Here is a 19,109-nt window from a genome sequence, read left to right as displayed (position 1 = left end):
CGTAGTATTCAGCGAGGCACACTTTCTTCTAGCAAGGTAAAGAAGAAAATTTGCAATGTCGTTATAGAAGGTACTGAAGAGGATAATTCATGCTCCTGCACCATCTTCTAAACGCCTCCCACTTCGACTTGTTACACCCGTAATGTGGAATGGTCTCCTGCGCTCTTGCATTGCTTTTGAAGCTTCGCGAGAAAACCCCTCGCTCTAACTCAGTCCTCGATAAGTCTGAAGGCAGTCAACTTAGAGTGCGTGGAGGTTTTTGTGATACCTGTCGAATGTGGGTTTGTTTGAGAAGAATCGCCTCCTTAGTGTGAGCGATCTGGGAAATATCCACTATCCACTCCAGCAACTCTGTCACCCAATCTAGGCTGTGCCAAAGGGGCGATCAAAGTCAATTTCGTTCCCTCTGAGGAGCAACTTTCACTTTAAAATTACTTCTCCCTACCAGTTTGAAGGGGGGAAAGGTACCCTTCTATTTCCCTTCCAATCCATGAGGAGGCCGTCTATCGCTATTTCTCTTGGATCTGCGATGGTGAGGCGAATAATTCTCATTCCTCCAACCTCTCTTGTGTCCAGTTGGTTGCAACAAGTCCTAACATTCGGCCTTCCCCATAACCTCCAAACTGATCGAACACTTGAGGGTTGAAGAGTCCCATTCGGTGGGACACTTGGTTCTTCTGCTTAGGCAATCCCTCGAACATTTCTCTCTCCTGGGCCTGAATAATCTCGTTAGAAGATATATCTGTTTCCCTGCGGCCAAAGCAACAGCTCCCTCGCTGTCTCGTAAGTGGGAATGAATGAGTTCCCCCTTGCTTCCTGATATATGCTATGGCGTCGTGTTTCGGAAGACCTGAATGAATCGATCCTAGATCTGTTCTTGAAAATGGTCAAGAGAGCTAGGTGAATGGCTTTCAGTTCCTTTGTTTATGTCCAGGACACCTGAGGCTCCTTCCAGGTTCCCGACAACTTCTTGCGAATCCAACGTGTCCCCAACCCCACGTCCGATGCGTCTGCAACAGGCTCGGAGATCCAAAAGGGGCGATCAAGTTCAATTTCGTTCCCTCTGAGAGGCAAACTTTCTTATTACTTCCCTACCAGTTTGAGGGGAAAGCGTACCCGTCTATTTTCCCTTTTTTTCCGATCCATGAGGAGGCGTCTATCGCTATTGCTTTCTTGGATCTGCGTGGGGAGCAATAATTCTCCAACCTCTTGTTCCATTGGTTGCCGAACAAGTCTAACATTCGGGGGCCTTCCCATAACCCCCATAACTGATCGCACCTTGAGGGTTGAGAGTCATTCGGTGGGGACACTTGGTTTCTATGGTGTAGCAGATCCGCTCTGAACATTTTCTCTCTCCCTGACTAAATTCGTTAGAAGAGAGATCTGTTTCTCTTGCGGCCAAAGCAACAACTCCCTCGCTGTCTGCGGAAAGGAGAATGAATGATTCCCCCTTGCTTTCTGATTTGCTAGGGCTGTCGTGTTTGGTCCGAATTGACCTGATGATCGGTCCTGAATCTGTTCTTGAAAGTGCAAGAGAGCTAGGTGAAATGGCTTTCAGTTCCTTTTTGTTTTTGTGCAGGACACCTGAGCTCCTTCCCAGGTCCCGACACTTCTTGCAATCCAACGTTATGCTCCCCCCCCCACGTCCGGTGCGTCTGCAAACAATGCTCGGAGAGCAAAATGGGCTATCAAAGTCAATTTCGTTCCTCTGAGGAGGCAACTTTCTTATTACTTGCCCCCTACTACCAGTTGAAGGGGGGAAAAAGCGACCGGCTATTCCCTCCAATCCATGAGGAGGCCGTCTATCGCTATTGCTCTTGGATCTGCGATGGGTGAGCAATAATTCTCCACCTCTTGTTCAAGTCGGTTGCGAACAAGTCTACATTCGGCTTCCCCATAACCCCCATCACTGATCGCACACTTGAGGGTTGGAACTCCATTCGGTGGGGAACACTTGGTTCTTCTGCGTAGGCAGATCCGCTCGAACAGTTCTCTCTTCACCTGATAATCTCGTTAGAAAGAGAGATTCTGTTTTCTCTGCGGGCAAGCAACAACTCCCTCGCTGTCTCGTAAAGGGAGAATGAATTAGTTCCCTTGCTTCCTGATATATGCTAGGGCTGTCGTGTTGCGGAATTGACCTGAATGATCGTCCTGAGATCTGTTCTTGAAAGTGTCAAGAGAGCTATGAATGGCTTTCAGTTCCTTTTTGTTTATGTGCCAGTACGCCTGGCTCCTTCCCAGTTCCCGAGACACTCTTGCGAATCCACTTGGTCTCCCCACCCCACGTCCGATGCGTCTGCAAACAAGGCTCGGAGAGGCTCTTTATGTGCAAGGATATTCCCTTGACCGAGTTCTTCGGGTCTACACCACCGAAGGATCTTGTTTGATACCTTGTTCCGTTATCCTGAATGATTCTTCGATGTCCTGGGAACTTTGATCCCAGTTCTCCTTCAGATAATAGACTGAAGGGGTCTTAGTGCAGTCTCCCTAGGGAGAGAACTGCTCCCACGAGGAATGGTTCCCCAGCGAACTCACCACTCCCTCGCGAGCAATGCTCTTTTTCCCTAGAATACTGACACCTTTGTAGGCAGCGCTCTATATCTCTCTGTTGATGGGGACGCTAGAAAAACCCCAGAATCCATCCAATCCCAGTATAAACTAGTTCTGCTGGGAATCCAGCTGGACTTCTCGAGTTGACTAGTATCCCATACTGTCGTCATCTTTTAATGTTACCGAAGGTTCCCCTCCGACACTGGTTCCTTCAACTTTGGGCTCGTATTAGCCAGTCGTCAACATACTCGAGATTCTGATCCTTCTAAATGTAGCCAATGCGCCACATTCCCTTAGGATACCCCGTGAAGACTTTGCATGGGCCGTCGATAGTCCGAATCAGAAGCGCTCGAAATTGAAATCTCTTCTTCCCTGTGACATGAATCTTAGTGTTATTTCCTTGATGCCGAGATGAATTGTGTTTACAGGGAAATATGCAGTCTTGAGGTCCTGGATTACCATCCAGTCCCTTGACGAAGAGCAGAAAGTAAGAGTGAGGAGGTCTCCATCGAGATCTTTCTTCTCACAAAGACGTTCTACGCACCTTACGTCAAAATTCGCCTCCACCCGACCCGAGGCTTGGTACCAGGAATGCGACGGGTTGTACGAAACCTGGTGACATGGAGATCTTGACCGGTTCTATTGCCCTTCTTCTGCAACCTAAGTTCTACTGCTTGCAGAGAGCTTGACGCTGACAGGATTTTGTATCTCGCTGTTAGACTCCTTTGAGTTCTTGTTAATGGAGGATATTTCCCTAAAGGGATGAGGTATCCTCCTCTCGAGGATCGAGAGGGCCAGCTGTCGCGCGCCCTCTCTTCGCCCAGACTCTTGGCAAGTTCGCAGTCTGGCGCCTACCGCTAGCCTGGGGCTTCTTCTTCTTTTACCTCCTGCGGGTCTCCTGGAAGGTCTTCCTCTGGTTTTCGTCTTCTACCTCTAAAAGGGTTCTTGGGAGGAAAGAGGCTCCTCGAAAGGGCTGCTGAAGAGGTGCTTTATCCTTCTTTTGAAAGAACAGTCAGGCTTGAACCTCTTTGCTGTGACTGTGTCATAGATCCTGTGTCGGCTTTTCAGCTAATTATTTTGCTAAAGACATCCCTCACCGGTCCTTGGAAAAGTGTTTAGAAAGTGGGTCGCATATAGCAAGGCTCGACCTCTGAGAGGAGATACTAACTTGGACAGGAAAGACCCTACACGGCTCTCTTTTCAAACTCCCTATCCAAAAAAGAGGCAAGCCACTTCCACTCGAACCGCATCGCGCTCTGTCCTACAATATAATACACTATACCCGATAATTCGTCCGTAGTGACAATTCGGATCTTGGGCTCTCTTCGCAAGGGCTCCCAAAGCCCAGTCCATAAAATTGAATACTTCGGGTCCTACAGAGTCCCCTTTATAAATGGTCCAGTTCACACATCCCCTTCAAGTAGCTTTTGCTGATAGTAGGACGCGCCTCTTGAAGAATCTACTAAGGAACGTAATCTGCGTCTGCCGGGAAGGCAGTCCTAAGCCCATAGGTTCCTTGGTATCGTACCATCTTCCAGGTTTACCCGTCACTTGAAGGAGTGGCATGAAAACAGTCTTGCCCTCCTGCTCTTTTATTCTTAAGCCATTCTCCAAAGCCTTTGATGCTTTTTCATACTAGGGCTGGAACGCATTTTACAAATTAGGATGCTTTTGGAGACTTCGTGCTTGATAACAAAGGTCCTGATAGGCGATCCGCTGTTGAAGCTTATCCTCGAACTCCTGATTCCTGCAACCACAACAAGGACAATCTCTTTATAATCGAGACTACTACATCCCTGGTAATCTTCATCCGAGACTTCTTCAAGTTCTCCGCTGTAGGCGAGCCTTTCTGAGAAGAGCGGTTCTTAGTAGTCTAGGGAACTTCTGTCAAGAGAAGAAAGCGTCGCCGCGTGTGACAATCCTTGCTACTACTAGGCGCAATAGAGTTCTTTAAACGCACGAGATCTCTCAGGAACCTGTTTTCCTACTAGGATGACGGCTCCTACTCTCCGAAGCAACTCATAAAGTGCGAAGGGGTCTTACTCTGACCTATGCTCTTACAAGGATCCTGGCGCCTCTCGGCTCCTGACGCCTGCTCGACTCCTGGCGTCTGCTAGACTCCTGGCGCCTACCCGACTCCTTACAGCCTGCTCGACTCTGAAGACCTGCTTGATCCCTGCGCTTTGTCTTGACTCCTGGTAGTCTCTTGAACGCCTCTCACAGTACTCCTGGCGTCTGTTAGGCTCTATACGCCTGTTATATTCTTGGCGCTACTAGCTCTGTCACTCTATGGTCTAAAAATCTCCTGCTTCTTAGAGCTCTTGAACGTCTATCCTGATCCTCAGAAGAGGAGTCCGACTCTGACTCTCTAAAGAGACTAGCGTGATTCGCTTGCTCGACGTCGCTACCGCTGGGGAACTTTCTTCCTATCGATAGTAGAGGGATCGCTTAAAGGAGAACGGGAGTCCTCCGGTGACGCGCCTTCTAGAGTGAGAAACTTCTCTCCTACCAGGATTAAGCAAAACTTCGATCTCTTCACTGGAAGGGTAGGAGTCTTTCCTTCGATGTACGATCCTTATGTAGAAGCGCCTACCAAGGATGATATTTGTTCTGTAATTAATCAGGAAAGCTAGTCGGTGTCTTGAGGCGCTGGATACGGTCTTCTCGCCTTCTTACTAGTTCTAAGGAAAATCCTCTGGAAATCGCTCAAGAAAAAATGGGCTGAATCAAAAGCGTCCTCCTTTCGGCGCTACCACGATCCTCTTCAGAGGACTAAATTCGAAGCAAGCTCCATCCACCCTGGACTAGGAGGAGTACGACTCAGAAAACACTCTTCCAGACATTTTTTCTCGGCTATCCAAGGCATACTCCTGGAGGTCGTTACTTTCAGGATCTGGCTAAGGACGCCTGATCATTGGGGTGCTCCACAATCTCCCTGCGGCTTTTGACATTCCTCCTCCCCTGGTCCTGAGTTTGGAAGCGTCTAGGTCCTAGGAGCATGGCGTAGCCGATCCAGACGGCCCCTCCATGGCACTGGGGTCACTGTATTCACTGACACTCTTTACCTTGTGTTTCCATAGCTTTAAGCTGCTTCCTGAAGCTCCCTGATCGAGGATCTCATTTTGACCATTGTCGAAAAATGATCCTTAGATTCAACACAGGGAGAACGGGGCTGAGGTTATGGAGAAACATCATCTAGCTTGTTAGTTTCATCGGCTCAAGACAAGATCTACTCGATCTTAGCTGACGCGTTTCGACTCTATCCTTCTCTCTTTACTTAATATAGAAAGCTAAATCATTCCATCCTTGGCTCCGTAAGCCCTTACATTCACACAAGTTCTATCAATGCACATTCAGACCTCTACTTTAACTACAAAGTGTATGAGGATCCTAATCATCTGCTTTAAATCAACCTAGTTCTGCTTCTTCCCTTGCACAACCCTAACTTAGGTGTTACTTTAACTTCAGCCATCTTAATATCAAAAAACATCCAGTCACTAATCCATCCAAATAAGCGTAAAGGCGTCGCCGGATAAACAGAGTACTTCACCAAATGGTCCAACCAATTCTCGGGCAATGTAGCAGAATTCCAATCAGGAGAACCAAACAAACAGTTGTTGCCGGCCTCAAGCGACAGAGAAAATCTGGCTCAGAAAACGGGAATGGTCGGGATCCGCCACCCAGCGGCGGGAATGGTAGATCACCTTTGACCTACCTGTAGCGTGTGCCGCGATTTTGAGTTCTGTCGGGGACACGGAGTCTATAGCTAGTATTATCTGCCGGGTAAGTGTTGCTGTATTAAAACATCTTTCATTTTTCTTCTGAAGATGGAAAATGACAATTTGTCGAAAATTGCATTTTTCCTAACTAGTACAAACTGAGGTCCTTTAACAATAGGAAGTAGCTACGGCAGCTGGAACGGTCTAAGCCTTCGAACAAGGAGAACGGTAGTTACTGCTTGTCCGCTCGTCTGCGCGCGCGGACTGGTAGGTAAAACAAATCACTTTTGCTTTTTTGCCGCCTGCAAAATACGCAGAGTGGAGGGTGCATGAGGAAGGACATATGTCAAGACCATCATGTTGTATAGTTAGGAAAAATGCAATTTTCGACAAATTGTCAGTTGTTCCGATATACGTAATACCAACCATCGTCTTTAACAATAGAAGACTCACTTCTTGTGGTAGGAAGCTGAAGTCTTTAGATGAACAGACTGGTGTTCGCCATCCCTGAATGCCTCCCGGTCCTAAAGGCGAGGGAGGATCCAAGCTATGTCCGATTGATCGGGGTGTGGCCACGGCAGGATCATGGTCAAGACCTATGGGCCTAGTACTTAATACAGAGAGGCAATCGTATCTCTTTCGTACCAGCATTGTAAGAAACTTTTTCCTTACCATGAGCAAATATAAAGTCCATTGGTTGTCCTCATGTAGCATCCACTTCCTCCCCCTTGTAGGGAAAGTGTGATATACCTCCTATCCCTAGTTAAAGGGATAGGTGGAGCTCGGTCTAGTAGCTTACCTTGCATCTGACTCCCTTCATTCCAGTCGTGTACGACCGTATCTCTCTGCCCACTGGTAGAGGTAGAGAAAGATGGTGAAAGAAAGCCATCACACCTCATTCGCACATTCATTCTCCCAGTCATCCGCAGGAATCTATGCTGTCTGCCTGCTCGGTGCCTGGGTAAGCTTACACAACGTGTTGAGCGCCACACAGGTCCCAAGAAAAAGTAATCCAAGGAACTTGTTGGCAATATCCCGAAGGTAGAAGGACGTGAGGTGGTCTGGTTTGGCCAAGACACCTGCCTTCAGGACTGCGCCACGGAGAAGTTCTTACGGCACGCTAAGGAGGGTCCCGATCCTCTGACTTCGTGGGCTCTCGGTCGAGCGTATCGGATGTCGTCGCTACAATCAGCCTCGTCCCTCTCCTGATCACCTCACGTAGCCAGAAAGAAAGCGTGTTCTTGGAAACTCTTTCTGGGTAACCCCCGTGCTAACGAGAGGCGTCGACACTCAGGCCGGAGGTGTCGAGTTCTCTTCGAGATAGCGCCGTAGCGCCTCTCTACAGGCAAAAGCAGCTCTCCTCCTCATCGTTATCGGTGAATCCAGAATGGAGGGGATCGTGAAAGACTCGAACCTGTCGTCAGGGATCAAGCATTCTTAGTCTTGGCTACGAAGTTCGGAGAAATCGAGCGTCACAAGATCCCCAGCTCTGTGTGTTTAACATCATAAGAGAGACCCCATGTAGGTCCCCTACTCTCTTCGCTTATGCAGGGCAGCAAAGAAAGGGTCTTGAGGGGTCAGATCCCTGTCTGACGACTCTCGGAGTGGCTCGAAGGTCTTCGAGTCAACTCCTAAGGACGTAGATTCGACTCCCACGCAGGGGCCTGAGTTCCTTTTGGGCACGACCTTTCGAAGCTACGCCTCTTAGCAAGGAGATCTCGAACGAGTTCGAGTATGTCCAGTCCCCCTCAGTTTAGGACAGAGCCAGGCGGCTACTATATCCTTTAAACTGTTGGTACTGATAGGACTTCTCTCGGCGAAGAAACGCGAGAAATCCGCTACCTGCTGAAGAGTGCTCTGAGAGGAGACAGACCCTGTCTACGACACCATCAACCCACGGAAGACGGATGGCCCCCTTCCCCTGGTACACACAGCTGCAGAGGACTGTCGGACGTGTCCAGCCATCTCTGTTGCTCGTGCTAACGAGACAAGCTCTTCGTTCGCAAGAATGGTGGATAAACAGCCAACCTGAGGTGGAGGACTGTACTAGCTTGGTGGTACCGTTCACGTGTGGATGGTCTAGACAGGTTGTGCCAATTGGGTAGCTCTCTCGGTGCGTCCCAAGAAGTAGCCATCAGGTCCGGAAACCAAACGGCTTGAGGCCTTGAGGAGCCACCAGGATATTCTGAGATGGGATGACCAGCGCTCACTGATCACTTTCCGAGTCAGACAGAAGGGAGGAAAGGCATAGAGCGAAGTAGGTCATTGTCCCATGGGTGTTGGAGAGCGTCCTCTGCAGCTGCCATGGGTCCGGCCGCTGAAAAGAAACCTGAAGTTTTCTGTTGTGCCGGGTGGCGAAACAGGTCTACGACCGGGTCCCTCCCCGCAAAATGTTGAGAGCCTTTCCGCCACGTCCTTGTGTAGAGACCATTCGTCCCTATCACCTGATCCGACGCTGAGATTGTCGCTAACTACAATTCCTCTTGCCTGGAATGTTGCGTGCCGACGGCTCTATCGAGTGAGCCGTGCCCACCCGTGCACCTGCCCGTCACTGATGGAGCGGAAGAGACACTAGCCCCCCCTGCTTGTTGACATATGCCACTACTGTGGTGTTGTCGCCACATCAACACCACCGGTGTCCCACCAAGCGTCCGCGGAAATCTCGAGAAGCGTGACGCCGCCTTGATTCCGGGACATTGATGTGAAGGTGCTTTTTAGGGGGGTGATGGTCGCCACACGACTGTCAGTCAGCACTCCTCCAGGTGTGCGCCCTCATCCCCTCCGGTCGGATTACTCTGAGAAAGAAGCATCTCCGGGGGGGTAGTGCGTATTGCACTCCTCTAAGGTTCTTGTCGTCGAGCCACCAGGCTAGCTCCTGCCTCACCTTGTCCGTGAGAGCCCGGAAAGTAAGGAGGATCCTTGGCCTGAGACCACCTCTCCTGAAGCCTCCACTGGAGAGACGCAAGGTGAAGAGCCCGTGAGGGACTAACTTCTCGAGTGACACATTATGGCCGATCACGATTTGCCATTGCTGTGCAGCCTGTTCCTGCCGGGACCGAACCGGGTCCGGCTGCCTCCTGAATTTGCTGTATACGGCAAGTCTGCGGGAAAGACCTGCCCTGCTACCGTGTCTATCAGCATACCCAGGTACTTCATCTTCTGCTTGGGTTTTCGACGATTGGACTTCCCGTAGTTTATCACGATCACCAGATCGCGACAAACTTGAGATCGATCTCTGTCCTGCAGCAATCTGCGGCGGAGGCTCGCCAGGAGCTATCCAATCGTCGAGATACCTCAGAAGACGTACCCGTGCGAATGGGGCCCAAGCTGACACCAGTAGTTCACACTCGCGGAACAACCTGTGGGGCGGTTGAGAGACCGAAACAAGTGCCCTGAATTGGTACAACCCGTCCCGTCGAGATTAAGGCTGAGGTCACTGTTTCTGGATGACGGATGGATGGGGGTATATATGTAAATACGCGTCCTTCAAGTCCACTGAAGAACATGAAATCGTTCCCCCTCCCTGATCGAGTCGAGCACCGATGCGTGGGGGCCGACTCCATCGTGAACCGCGTCGTGCGAACGAAGCGTTTCAGGGGAGAGGGTCCTATCACCGGACGCCAGCCCCCCGATGCCTTTCTCCACTAGGAAGGAGGCTGCTGTAAAAGCCCGGTGACTGGTCCTCCACGATTTTACAGCTCGTTTCGCCAGCTGGTCTTGATCTCCTGTCGAAGACGTTTGTCACTTTGATGAATCCCCGGACATAGTTTGTAGTGGACCGGTTTGGAGATGAGGGGGGCCGGACTCGAAGGGTAGTAATATCCCTCCCTAAGGACTGTCTACTATCCAGTTCTCGCGCGTAGCGCTGCGAAGTTGCCCAAGGCTCGCCAGGCAACCCACCCGCTTCCGGCAGCAGGTGAGGGGGAACGCCGTCCCTAGCGTTTCCTCCTCGTTTCGACTTTTCCCACCACCTCCTCGGGAAAGGAGGGCTGGAGGAGACTGGTTAGGCCTCCTTTAGCAGTACGTCGAACAGCAGGAGTCCTTCACACGGGGAGTTTTGGACGGTTGCAACCGTCTTCGCCGCTGGAAGCGCTAGCTAAGCTCTTTGGCTTATCCGCAGTCGCTCGAGGATTGCCTACCATTAACCTTCGAGACTGCCTGGTGGACTAAGCGTCACTGTCATCAGTGCGCCGCCTTGTCCACCGCAGCGTCCACCATCTCTCCGGGAAGAGAGCTGGGGGCGGAAAAGAGGAGCTGGGGAACTTCTTAATTGGTCCATTGCGAGCCCGAGTGCCCCTCCGCCCGGCCCCCTTGGTCATTCGGGTAGGACTGCGTCCCTACGTCGAGAACAAGTTGGCCCACAGGTTTAGCAAGTCTGTGGGCGATGTAGAGATCCTCTTCCTCCGACTGGCACAGTCTCCTGTAGAAGCGTCGTCTTCGAGAGCAGAACTCCCAGAGCCGCCGCTACTTTGGATATTTGAGTGGACCCCAAATCCAGCCAAGAACTGGCCTGGAAGCTGCCATAGGTTAGATTCCAGGCTAAGTGCCTCCTGCTGCAGAACCAGAGGTTTCTCCGACAGTAGCTGCTGCAGGGACACACCTGGAGTCAGCCTCGCTAACTCCGGTTAAACCTGTTTCGGCCGTAATCCGGGTCTTCCGAAGGCACGTAAATCGCCTCTTGACGCTGTAGATGAGGTAGGGAGCGCTTAGAATATGTCCGGTATTTCAGCGAATCCTCCATCCTGAAATGAGATTCTTCAACTTGATGCCGGGACTGAGTCTGCAAGCCTCTGATTGCGTCGTGAACCCCACCATCATTTTGTGGTTCCCTCTTAGGAACCCCAAAATGAACTCGATCCGGGACTGGCTCTGCCGTGGTAGGGCGATCCTTCCGCAAGTTCATTATGGCTGACGAACAGCTAATGACCTCTGCAAAGTTCCTCTGTATCTCGGGATTGACTGAGTCTTGTGGAGTGAGTACCGTCCAGTCCCTCCAGCAAGAACAGACCTGATACTCCTCCTTCAGAAGGAGGAACATGCGGCAGACCCCTGACGGTCACCTATCCGACTAACTTGCGCTATTTCTGGTCTGTCCTAGAACCTGTGCCTGAGCCATACGGCGTGCATAGTCGGTATCGCGACGCGCACCTCTCGTGATCGCGTCCTCGGTACCTCGCTCCTCCCTGTGTAGACCGAGGAGGTTGAAGTTACGGGGAGGCAGACCTGACTCTCCCCCCTCGCTCGCTGGCAGGACCACGTGTCTTGGTGGGCTGCTGCTAGATCGTCAACCCGCGGTGGCGTATCGAGCAGGCAGGCCTAGCCTGCCGCTCCCTGGTGCGAGTGGCTTCGGCTGAGAACGTTGACGCTGATTCTCTAGCGTTCAGGGAGCTGTTGCTTGGTTACCGTCTCACGTCCGGTTTCCCCTCCAGCGCCGGTCCCTATTGGAGGCGCGGTCAAGGTGACCTGCTAGGCTCTCTGTCGCGGCGAGACCTAGCCTCGTCCTCTCGCAACTCGCTCCGCTGTACCTAAGCCGTGGCTGGTAACCGACGGCCGCGGGAACCCCCTTCCTCAGTCTCAGCCCGTGGCTGTTCAGCGACCTGTCACGTCAACCCGAGCAGCCAGTGGTCGCTGCGAGAGAGTCCGCTGGCCTGCGAAGTCGTGTGGCACGACTCCGCCAGTCTTCTGCTCCCGCCGCTGTCCTTGAACGGCGAGCGGGCTCAGGCGTCAAAACTTTGGCTGGACGGTCTCTCCGGGAAGAGTCGTCCACTCGGTACTTCGCGCGAACGGAAGCGGCCGGACGGAACCATGATTTAGCGGCAGGACCGCTAACGCCAGGTGAGGACGTACCATCCGAGGCTGGTACACCTCTGGTCCCGTCGTCTTCTTCTTTGGCAGAGGAAGAGACGGGCCCCGTTCCCGAAGGAACAGGAGGACCAGCAGAACGATCTCCCGATTGCCTGAGGGCGAGACGGAGCCCTTAGAAGATCCCGACGGAGTCTTCTTAGGGTGGAGGAGCCAGCCTTCTGTTCTTCTTCTTCTTCTTCGGCTGGTTAGCCTTAGAGGTCGAAGTGGAAGAGGAGGCAGCAGACGACGAAGAAGAACGACGAAGACGACGACGACAACCTTCCTCTTTCTTCCTCTCTTCGTGGGAAAGGCTCAGCGGACAGACGCAGGTCTTCCGTCCGGAGGCAGTTGCCGAAGCAAACAGGTCCCACATGCACCTGTCCGGAAGGACCTGGGACTGTAGCAGCACCACCAACAGCAGGAGCGCAGGAACCGGTCCAGGAACAGCAGAACAAGCAAAAAATGTACAGGCATCTTAAAAAGGAAGTGAGCAGCAGGGACAGCAACAGTACGGCAGGCACGGGCAGGAACCACAGAGAGCCCGGCGTCCTGCGGCATCTACCGTCATTCTCGCACTGGGCGTGCCGTGCAGTACTAGGGGGGTACTCTTATGGCAGCGGAAGTCCGGGGTCGGCAACCACAAAAAAAACCAGGTGGCGGTGGGCAACCGTCCTCTTTGGTAGGCGGCAGTAATAGTTTTGTGCACCGCAAGCCGTAGGCGTCACCGTCATTACATGCGGCGTGTGACACCAGTGCGGCGGCATGTCCATATGTCTGTGTTGAATATTGGTCGTGTTTCCCGTACCATGATGACCACTGCCTACCCCCCGCCAACCGCTGATCAACCCCTGGATATTGGCGACTCCCTCAGGTCCCAGCGACTCCCACACCTGTCCAAGATCGTCCCTCGCTGTGGCACATCTGCGGAAGCAACAGTCTGGTTAGTAAAGGGGTTCCCTCGCTCCTGGGGAGGAAGAACACCACCCAGAGCGGACGGAAGACCCCGATACAACTGGAGCGTCCGGGTAGCGGGCGCCCTCCTCCACACTCGAGGGGGGGCGGATCGAGAGAGGAAAGGACTCCGCTACCCCCCCCCCCGCATGGGAAGGCGCGAAACGTGGGGGCTTGACCGGGATGCAGGAAAAAGTACAAGTGTTCGTTACCAAAGGAGTCACCTGGAGAGCTTTCCGATGACTTCTTTGGGAGGCCTACGTCTCTTCCTGCCCTCGTACAGAAACCGCCACTGCGCCTCGGACCAATTCAAACAAGTTATACATGGCTCGTTGACGGGAGTGCATTCTCGCCGAGTCCCGGCAACAGTACAAACCTCATGTCGTCCACATCCACGAATGGTCTGAATCCGCCGCATCTACGCCCCTCCAGCCCGGCAGACAACTCTTCGGGCGGACTGGGGGGCGCGGCGAAATCTCCATTTCTTGATCACTCATATTGCAAATGAATAAAGAAATGTATAAGTACTTACAATCATACACTCTCAATTAAACCAGAAAAAGAGGGCTGATACTCAAAGCAAACGACAAAAGCGGGCAGAGCGATGACGAACACGTCCTATCTCCACACGGCCGAAAGCAAAAGTGATTTGTCTTTACCGCGCGACGATCGGACAAGCAGTTAACTACCGTTCTCCCCTTGTTCGAAGCTTACGACCGTTCCAGCTGCCGCTAGCTACTTCCTATTGTTAAAGGACCGATGGTTTGTATTACGTATCGGAACAAACAAACTGACAAGATTACTGAGTATAACTAATGGGCCTTAACCCAGTATAACCACCTATACATCTCTTGAGAAAGGGCCACAGAGAGGGCCTGAAAGTACTCTAGTGTTAAGTAAAATACTATGCAAATACTTACAAGTAAACAAATTTACTCAGTATCTTGTGGGTTTCTTTTTCCATTACACTTGCAACTTATCTAGTGAAGACACTTAACAACATGATAATCCCAACTTTTAATATCAGGCATATATTTAATCCACATTATTAACTAGATGTTTACAAAAGTTGTCTACTGATGAAAAGCAAAAGCAAGCATATCACTTACCTCAGATGTATCCATCTTATTGTGATTGTAGCCAAATGACTCATTCAAGTTATAATGTGGAATATTATGACTGTCTTGAAAGAGCCCTTCTGGACCCAGATTGCTTACACCCTTCACTTCATCATTCTCAATCTCTACAGAGTATATCTGCAATTATATAGTTCACATTAACACACAGGTATGAGACCATCAACTAAAGTAAAAAAAAAATGGTCAGCTCAATGAAAGTAGGTTTTATAAAACATGGATGATTATGAGGGAGAGTCTACTAGTTTAAAAAACTAAACCACTGAAAATTTCTTATAAAATCATATCACAATCATTTGAGTAATGATTAGGCCATTCAAAACTATGTATAACTAATTGAAATTAACAGAATTCAAAAGCAACTATGTATCTAATTTATAGAAAACCAGTGGCTTTTGAGATTTCAGTAACATGACTTATTTTCAACCATAAAATCAAGTAGCTCAAGTTAAAACTAGTGTTTTTTTATGCTACATCAAAAAACTTTACACAATTACTGAATCACTCCACATCATAAGAACAGCTTTAAAGCTAAGGCAAAAATGCTAACCTCACATGACACTAAACTGAAAATCATCTTTAAAACTTGTAACTAACAATAATCCATGACTGTCTACAATACTTCCTCATAAAGGTACAATACCATTACAGTTGGGTCAACAAACTTTGTTTTTCCATATCTTCATATAATAGTCTTTTTAAAAAGGCAGTTGAAAGTACTAAAAACTCTAGGAACATATAGTAGTCAGCAACATTGCTCATGTTCTACCAAAGTAATTTAAAAAGGTGAGTACCATAGCACACCAAGATAACGGACCATGGTATACCATACTTATGGATATATCAGTGCAAAATGGAAATTTTGATTTGAGGGTTTACACCTCCAGCTCAACTGCCGAACTGTTTTTTCAAATTAGGCGATTTTACCCCTTACATTATTGTTACCATTTCTTTATTAATTTACATTGTTTTTAACTCTAAAAATTCTGCTAATGCTTTTACTGTTCTGCAGTTTATATCAATAATGTGGCTTTTATCTGACTTTATGGGTACTGTTTGTTTATAGTATAAATATATCCTTTATAGCAAAAAGGAAAACGGAGCGCATTCAAGACTATGAGAGAAAACGACTATGCTATTTAGTATAGGGGTTAACTTTTACCTGTCATATTTCTGTGAGACAGATTTATTAAATTTTTATATTTAATCTGCATTATATAGGTATACGTATAGATATTGAGCTGTGCTTACTTAATATCACGTAATACTGTAAAATGAGTAAATCATTGTTGTAAGCATTTCACGGGTGTAGTATATAGTTAAGATTAACAGTTGGAGGGTAATGTAAGATGACTTTGGGTGTTTTGGGATGATGATTTGCAGTGTATGTTTATTTGAAATATTAAATTGTTTTAGTATGATAATTTAAGGTATTAGTATTTTTGTTTGAACTATCAAATTATGCGGGTGGACTATTAGATAGGCAGTTATAACCATTTTGGTTTGAGGGATACAAAGTAGTATATGTAAATAAACTTTATATAGCAAAAAACCCATTCACGTATAGTACTATTATACATATACATAACAATATATCAGAATTTCCTTTATATCAGTGTAAGCTGAAACGCTTTTATCTGTTATCTTGGTGAGCTACTTATATCCAAAAAAGGTTAGAGTACTATCTGATTTAATCTTGAGTACTGACTCTAAGAAGCCATTTCAATTACTTTTCTGTTTACTCTCAGTTTAACCACTTCTTAAATATTTGACGAAAATTGAATTCATCCTTTCACCTACCAATATTTCAGGCATTCAGATTGCATATGGTACTTTAAATTTGTCTTGGATACTTCAAACATTTCATCATGCTAAACCTACTTCCAATGTTAAGACAACTATGTACATAGTTGTAAATTTTATTTTATTCCACTTTACATTGACCTTCATAGTCTATTGGGAATTCTGCTCCTTTTGTCTGACTTTGACTTCTGCCATTTTTCTTGCAGATTATCAAGCCATTCAAACCTCAAATCATCCAAGTAATAAGCAACATTAACATAACAACAGAACAAGGAAAAGTACAAAAACTATAAGAAGTGAAATCATAAGGACAGGCTAAAGATGACCAGTTACCAGCATGGAAAACTCTCAACAGGGCATAAGCACTGCAACAAAATAGCAAATTTAAAAAGCAATTTGTATTTTTCCTAACATACAAACCTAAAGTTTTTTACATTGGATTTAGCTTGCAAATGCATGCTGTAGTACACTACTAATAGCAGGGGGAGCCCCACCCACCTGTTGGTGTGCACTCCACTTTGCCTTCTGGCCCAAGTACCATTGTGGGCCATTAACCCTCTTACGCCAACTGGACGTATTTTACGTCGACAATTTTTGTCTCCCGTGTGCCGACTGGACGTATTTTATGTTGACTTACAAAAGTTTTTTTTTAAATTCTCAGAAAAATACTTATAGGCCTACCAGCCTAAAACTTTTGAATCACACGCCTTGGGGGATGCTGGGAGTTCACGGATCAAGGTGTTGTTTTGTTTACAATCGTTATGCAGGCGCGCAAGCGCGAATTTCTTTCTTGCCGCACTAAAAAGTATCTGTGACACATCTCGGAAATTATTTCGTCACTTTGACATAATTTTTGTACCATTGTAAATTAGCCGTTACATGAAGTATTATATATGAAAATGTGCGCATTTTTATGTAGAATACAAAAATAAAATACTCATGATTGTAGCTTTTATCAGTTTTGAGATATTTTTATATAAATAACGATAATTGCCAAAATTTCAACCATCGGTCAACTTTGACTCTACCAAAATGGTCGAAAAACGCAATTGTAAGCTAAAACTCTTATATTTTAGTAATATTCAATCATTTACCTTCATTTTGCAACTAATTGGAAGTCTCTAGCACAATATTTTGATTTATGGTGAATTTTATGAAAAAACTTTTTCCTTACGTCCGCAGCGGTAACTCTTCCGAAAAAAATCATACATGCGATTCTGGTAATGTTTGCACCATTTTAAATTAGCCGTTATATAAAGTTTTATATATGGAAATGTGCGCAATGTCCATGCACAATACAACTAAAACAACCCATGGTTGTAGCTTTTATCAGTTTTGAGATATTTTCATATAAATAACGATAATTGCCAAAATTTCAACCTTCGGTCAACTTTGACTCTACCGAAATGGTCGAAAAATGATATTGTCATGATACAATAAAGTTTTATACATACTTACCTGACATATATACATATACTTAGCTATAGACTCCGTCGTCCCCGACAGAAATTCAAATTTCGCGGCACACGCTACAGGTAGGTCAGGTGATCTACCGCCCTGCCCTGGGTGGCAGGACTAGGAACCATTCCCGTTTTCAATAGTCAGATTTCCTCTCTTCCACCTGTCTCCTGCGGGGAGGCTGGGTGGGCAATTAATCGTATATATCTGTCAGTAAGTATGTATAAAAACTTTATTGTATCATGACAATATCATTTTTATACATTCAACTTCCCTGCCGATATATATCTTAGACTGATTAGCACCCATTGGTGGTGGGTAAGAGACAGCTAACTACTGAAATAGACAGGTAAACAACATATGTTGTAGGTATTAATAAACCTTGGTTCCTACCTGATTAGGCGGAAGACTTCGTGGCTACTGCCCAGGAGTCTGCTTCGCCTCAAGAGCCTCAGCGAGATATTGATCTATGGCTAGAGTTCTTGTGGGTCCTGCCAATGGGGTCTTATACCACTTACTCTTTTGCAGAGCCTAAATGGCCTTTGTCATTGGGTGCTATTCCACTAACATGACAATACACCTTGTTCAAGGAGCACAACACCGATCCCGATCACCTGATCCTAACATCCATGTTAGTTCTAAAGATTGCAAGGAGTTATCCCCAAACTCCCTACAAACAACCAATAACTCGAACATAAAAATCACGTACACTTTATAACAAAAAAAAATTTGTACCCCCCTACTAGCCATATATACCCTGGTCCCCTACTAGCAAAGACACCAGCCACCCGTGCGAACATCAGCACACTTGCTAGTAGGAAACCAAGCACATATCTTGACAAGAGGGTTTATGTACATTTAAGATAAAAGATTTTTTAAGGATCAGTCTTTGCTCCAAGTCCCGTACTGTACTGCTGACACAAACGGACCGAGAGAGAAGCATTTCTCATAGTCACCCTTACGTCCTTCAGTAATAGATGCAAAAACTGAATTGCATCTCCAATATGCAGTTTCTATGATATTCCTTAGAGACATATTCTTTTGAAATGCTAGCGACGTTGCTACCGCCCTTACTTCATGAGTTTTAACTCTTAGAAGTCCGAAGGATTCATCCGGGCAATTCTTGTGCGCCTCAGTAATTACGCTTCTCACAAAGAAGGCTAAGGCGTTTTTAGACATGAGTCTTTTGGGGTTCTTCACAGCACACCAAAGACCCTGTTGACAACCTTCCCATCTGCTTCTTTTTCTCAAACAAAATTTAAGAGCCCTAACCGGGCAGAGAGACCTTTCTATCTCTCTACCTACCAAGTTAGATAGGCCTTTTACCTCAAAGCTCCTGGGCCAAGGTTTTGATGGGTTTCTCATTTTTCGCCAGAAAATAAATGTCTGGAACGAAACAGTATGGCCGCATCTCCTTTAAACCCCACTTTAGAGTCCCAAGAGCGTGCAATTCGCTCGTCCTCTTGCCGTCACGGGAGGGACAATAGGAATAAACATTTCCTAGTAATGTCCCGGAAGGAGGCAAGATGTAGAGGTTCGAATTTGTCCGAGGCAAGGAATTTCAGGACCACGTCCAGATTCCAGCTAGGTGTTCTCGGAGTCCTTGATTTCCAAAGTCTCGAAAGACCGAATCAAATCGTGGAGATCC

At 47.6% G+C, this 19,109-nt stretch overlaps 1 protein-coding gene across 6 annotated transcripts in view; it reads right to left on the bottom strand.

Annotated features, from left to right (window-relative positions):
- Nucleotides 1-19,109, bottom strand: part of LOC135225783 (uncharacterized) — a 602,193-nt gene that overhangs the window by 194,016 nt on the left and 389,068 nt on the right. For all 6 annotated transcript variants that reach the window (XM_064265254.1, XM_064265252.1, XM_064265251.1 and 3 more), the window contains one exon: nucleotides 14,174-14,320. In XM_064265254.1, the coding sequence (XP_064121324.1) occupies nucleotides 14,174-14,320 (147 nt within the window). The remainder of the gene's footprint in view (nucleotides 1-14,173; nucleotides 14,321-19,109) is intronic.

Source organism: Macrobrachium nipponense, chromosome 13 (genome assembly GCF_015104395.2).
Source record: "Macrobrachium nipponense isolate FS-2020 chromosome 13, ASM1510439v2, whole genome shotgun sequence".
NCBI lineage: Eukaryota > Metazoa > Arthropoda > Malacostraca > Decapoda > Palaemonidae > Macrobrachium > Macrobrachium nipponense.
This window is presented reverse-complemented; position numbering and strand designations above follow the sequence as displayed.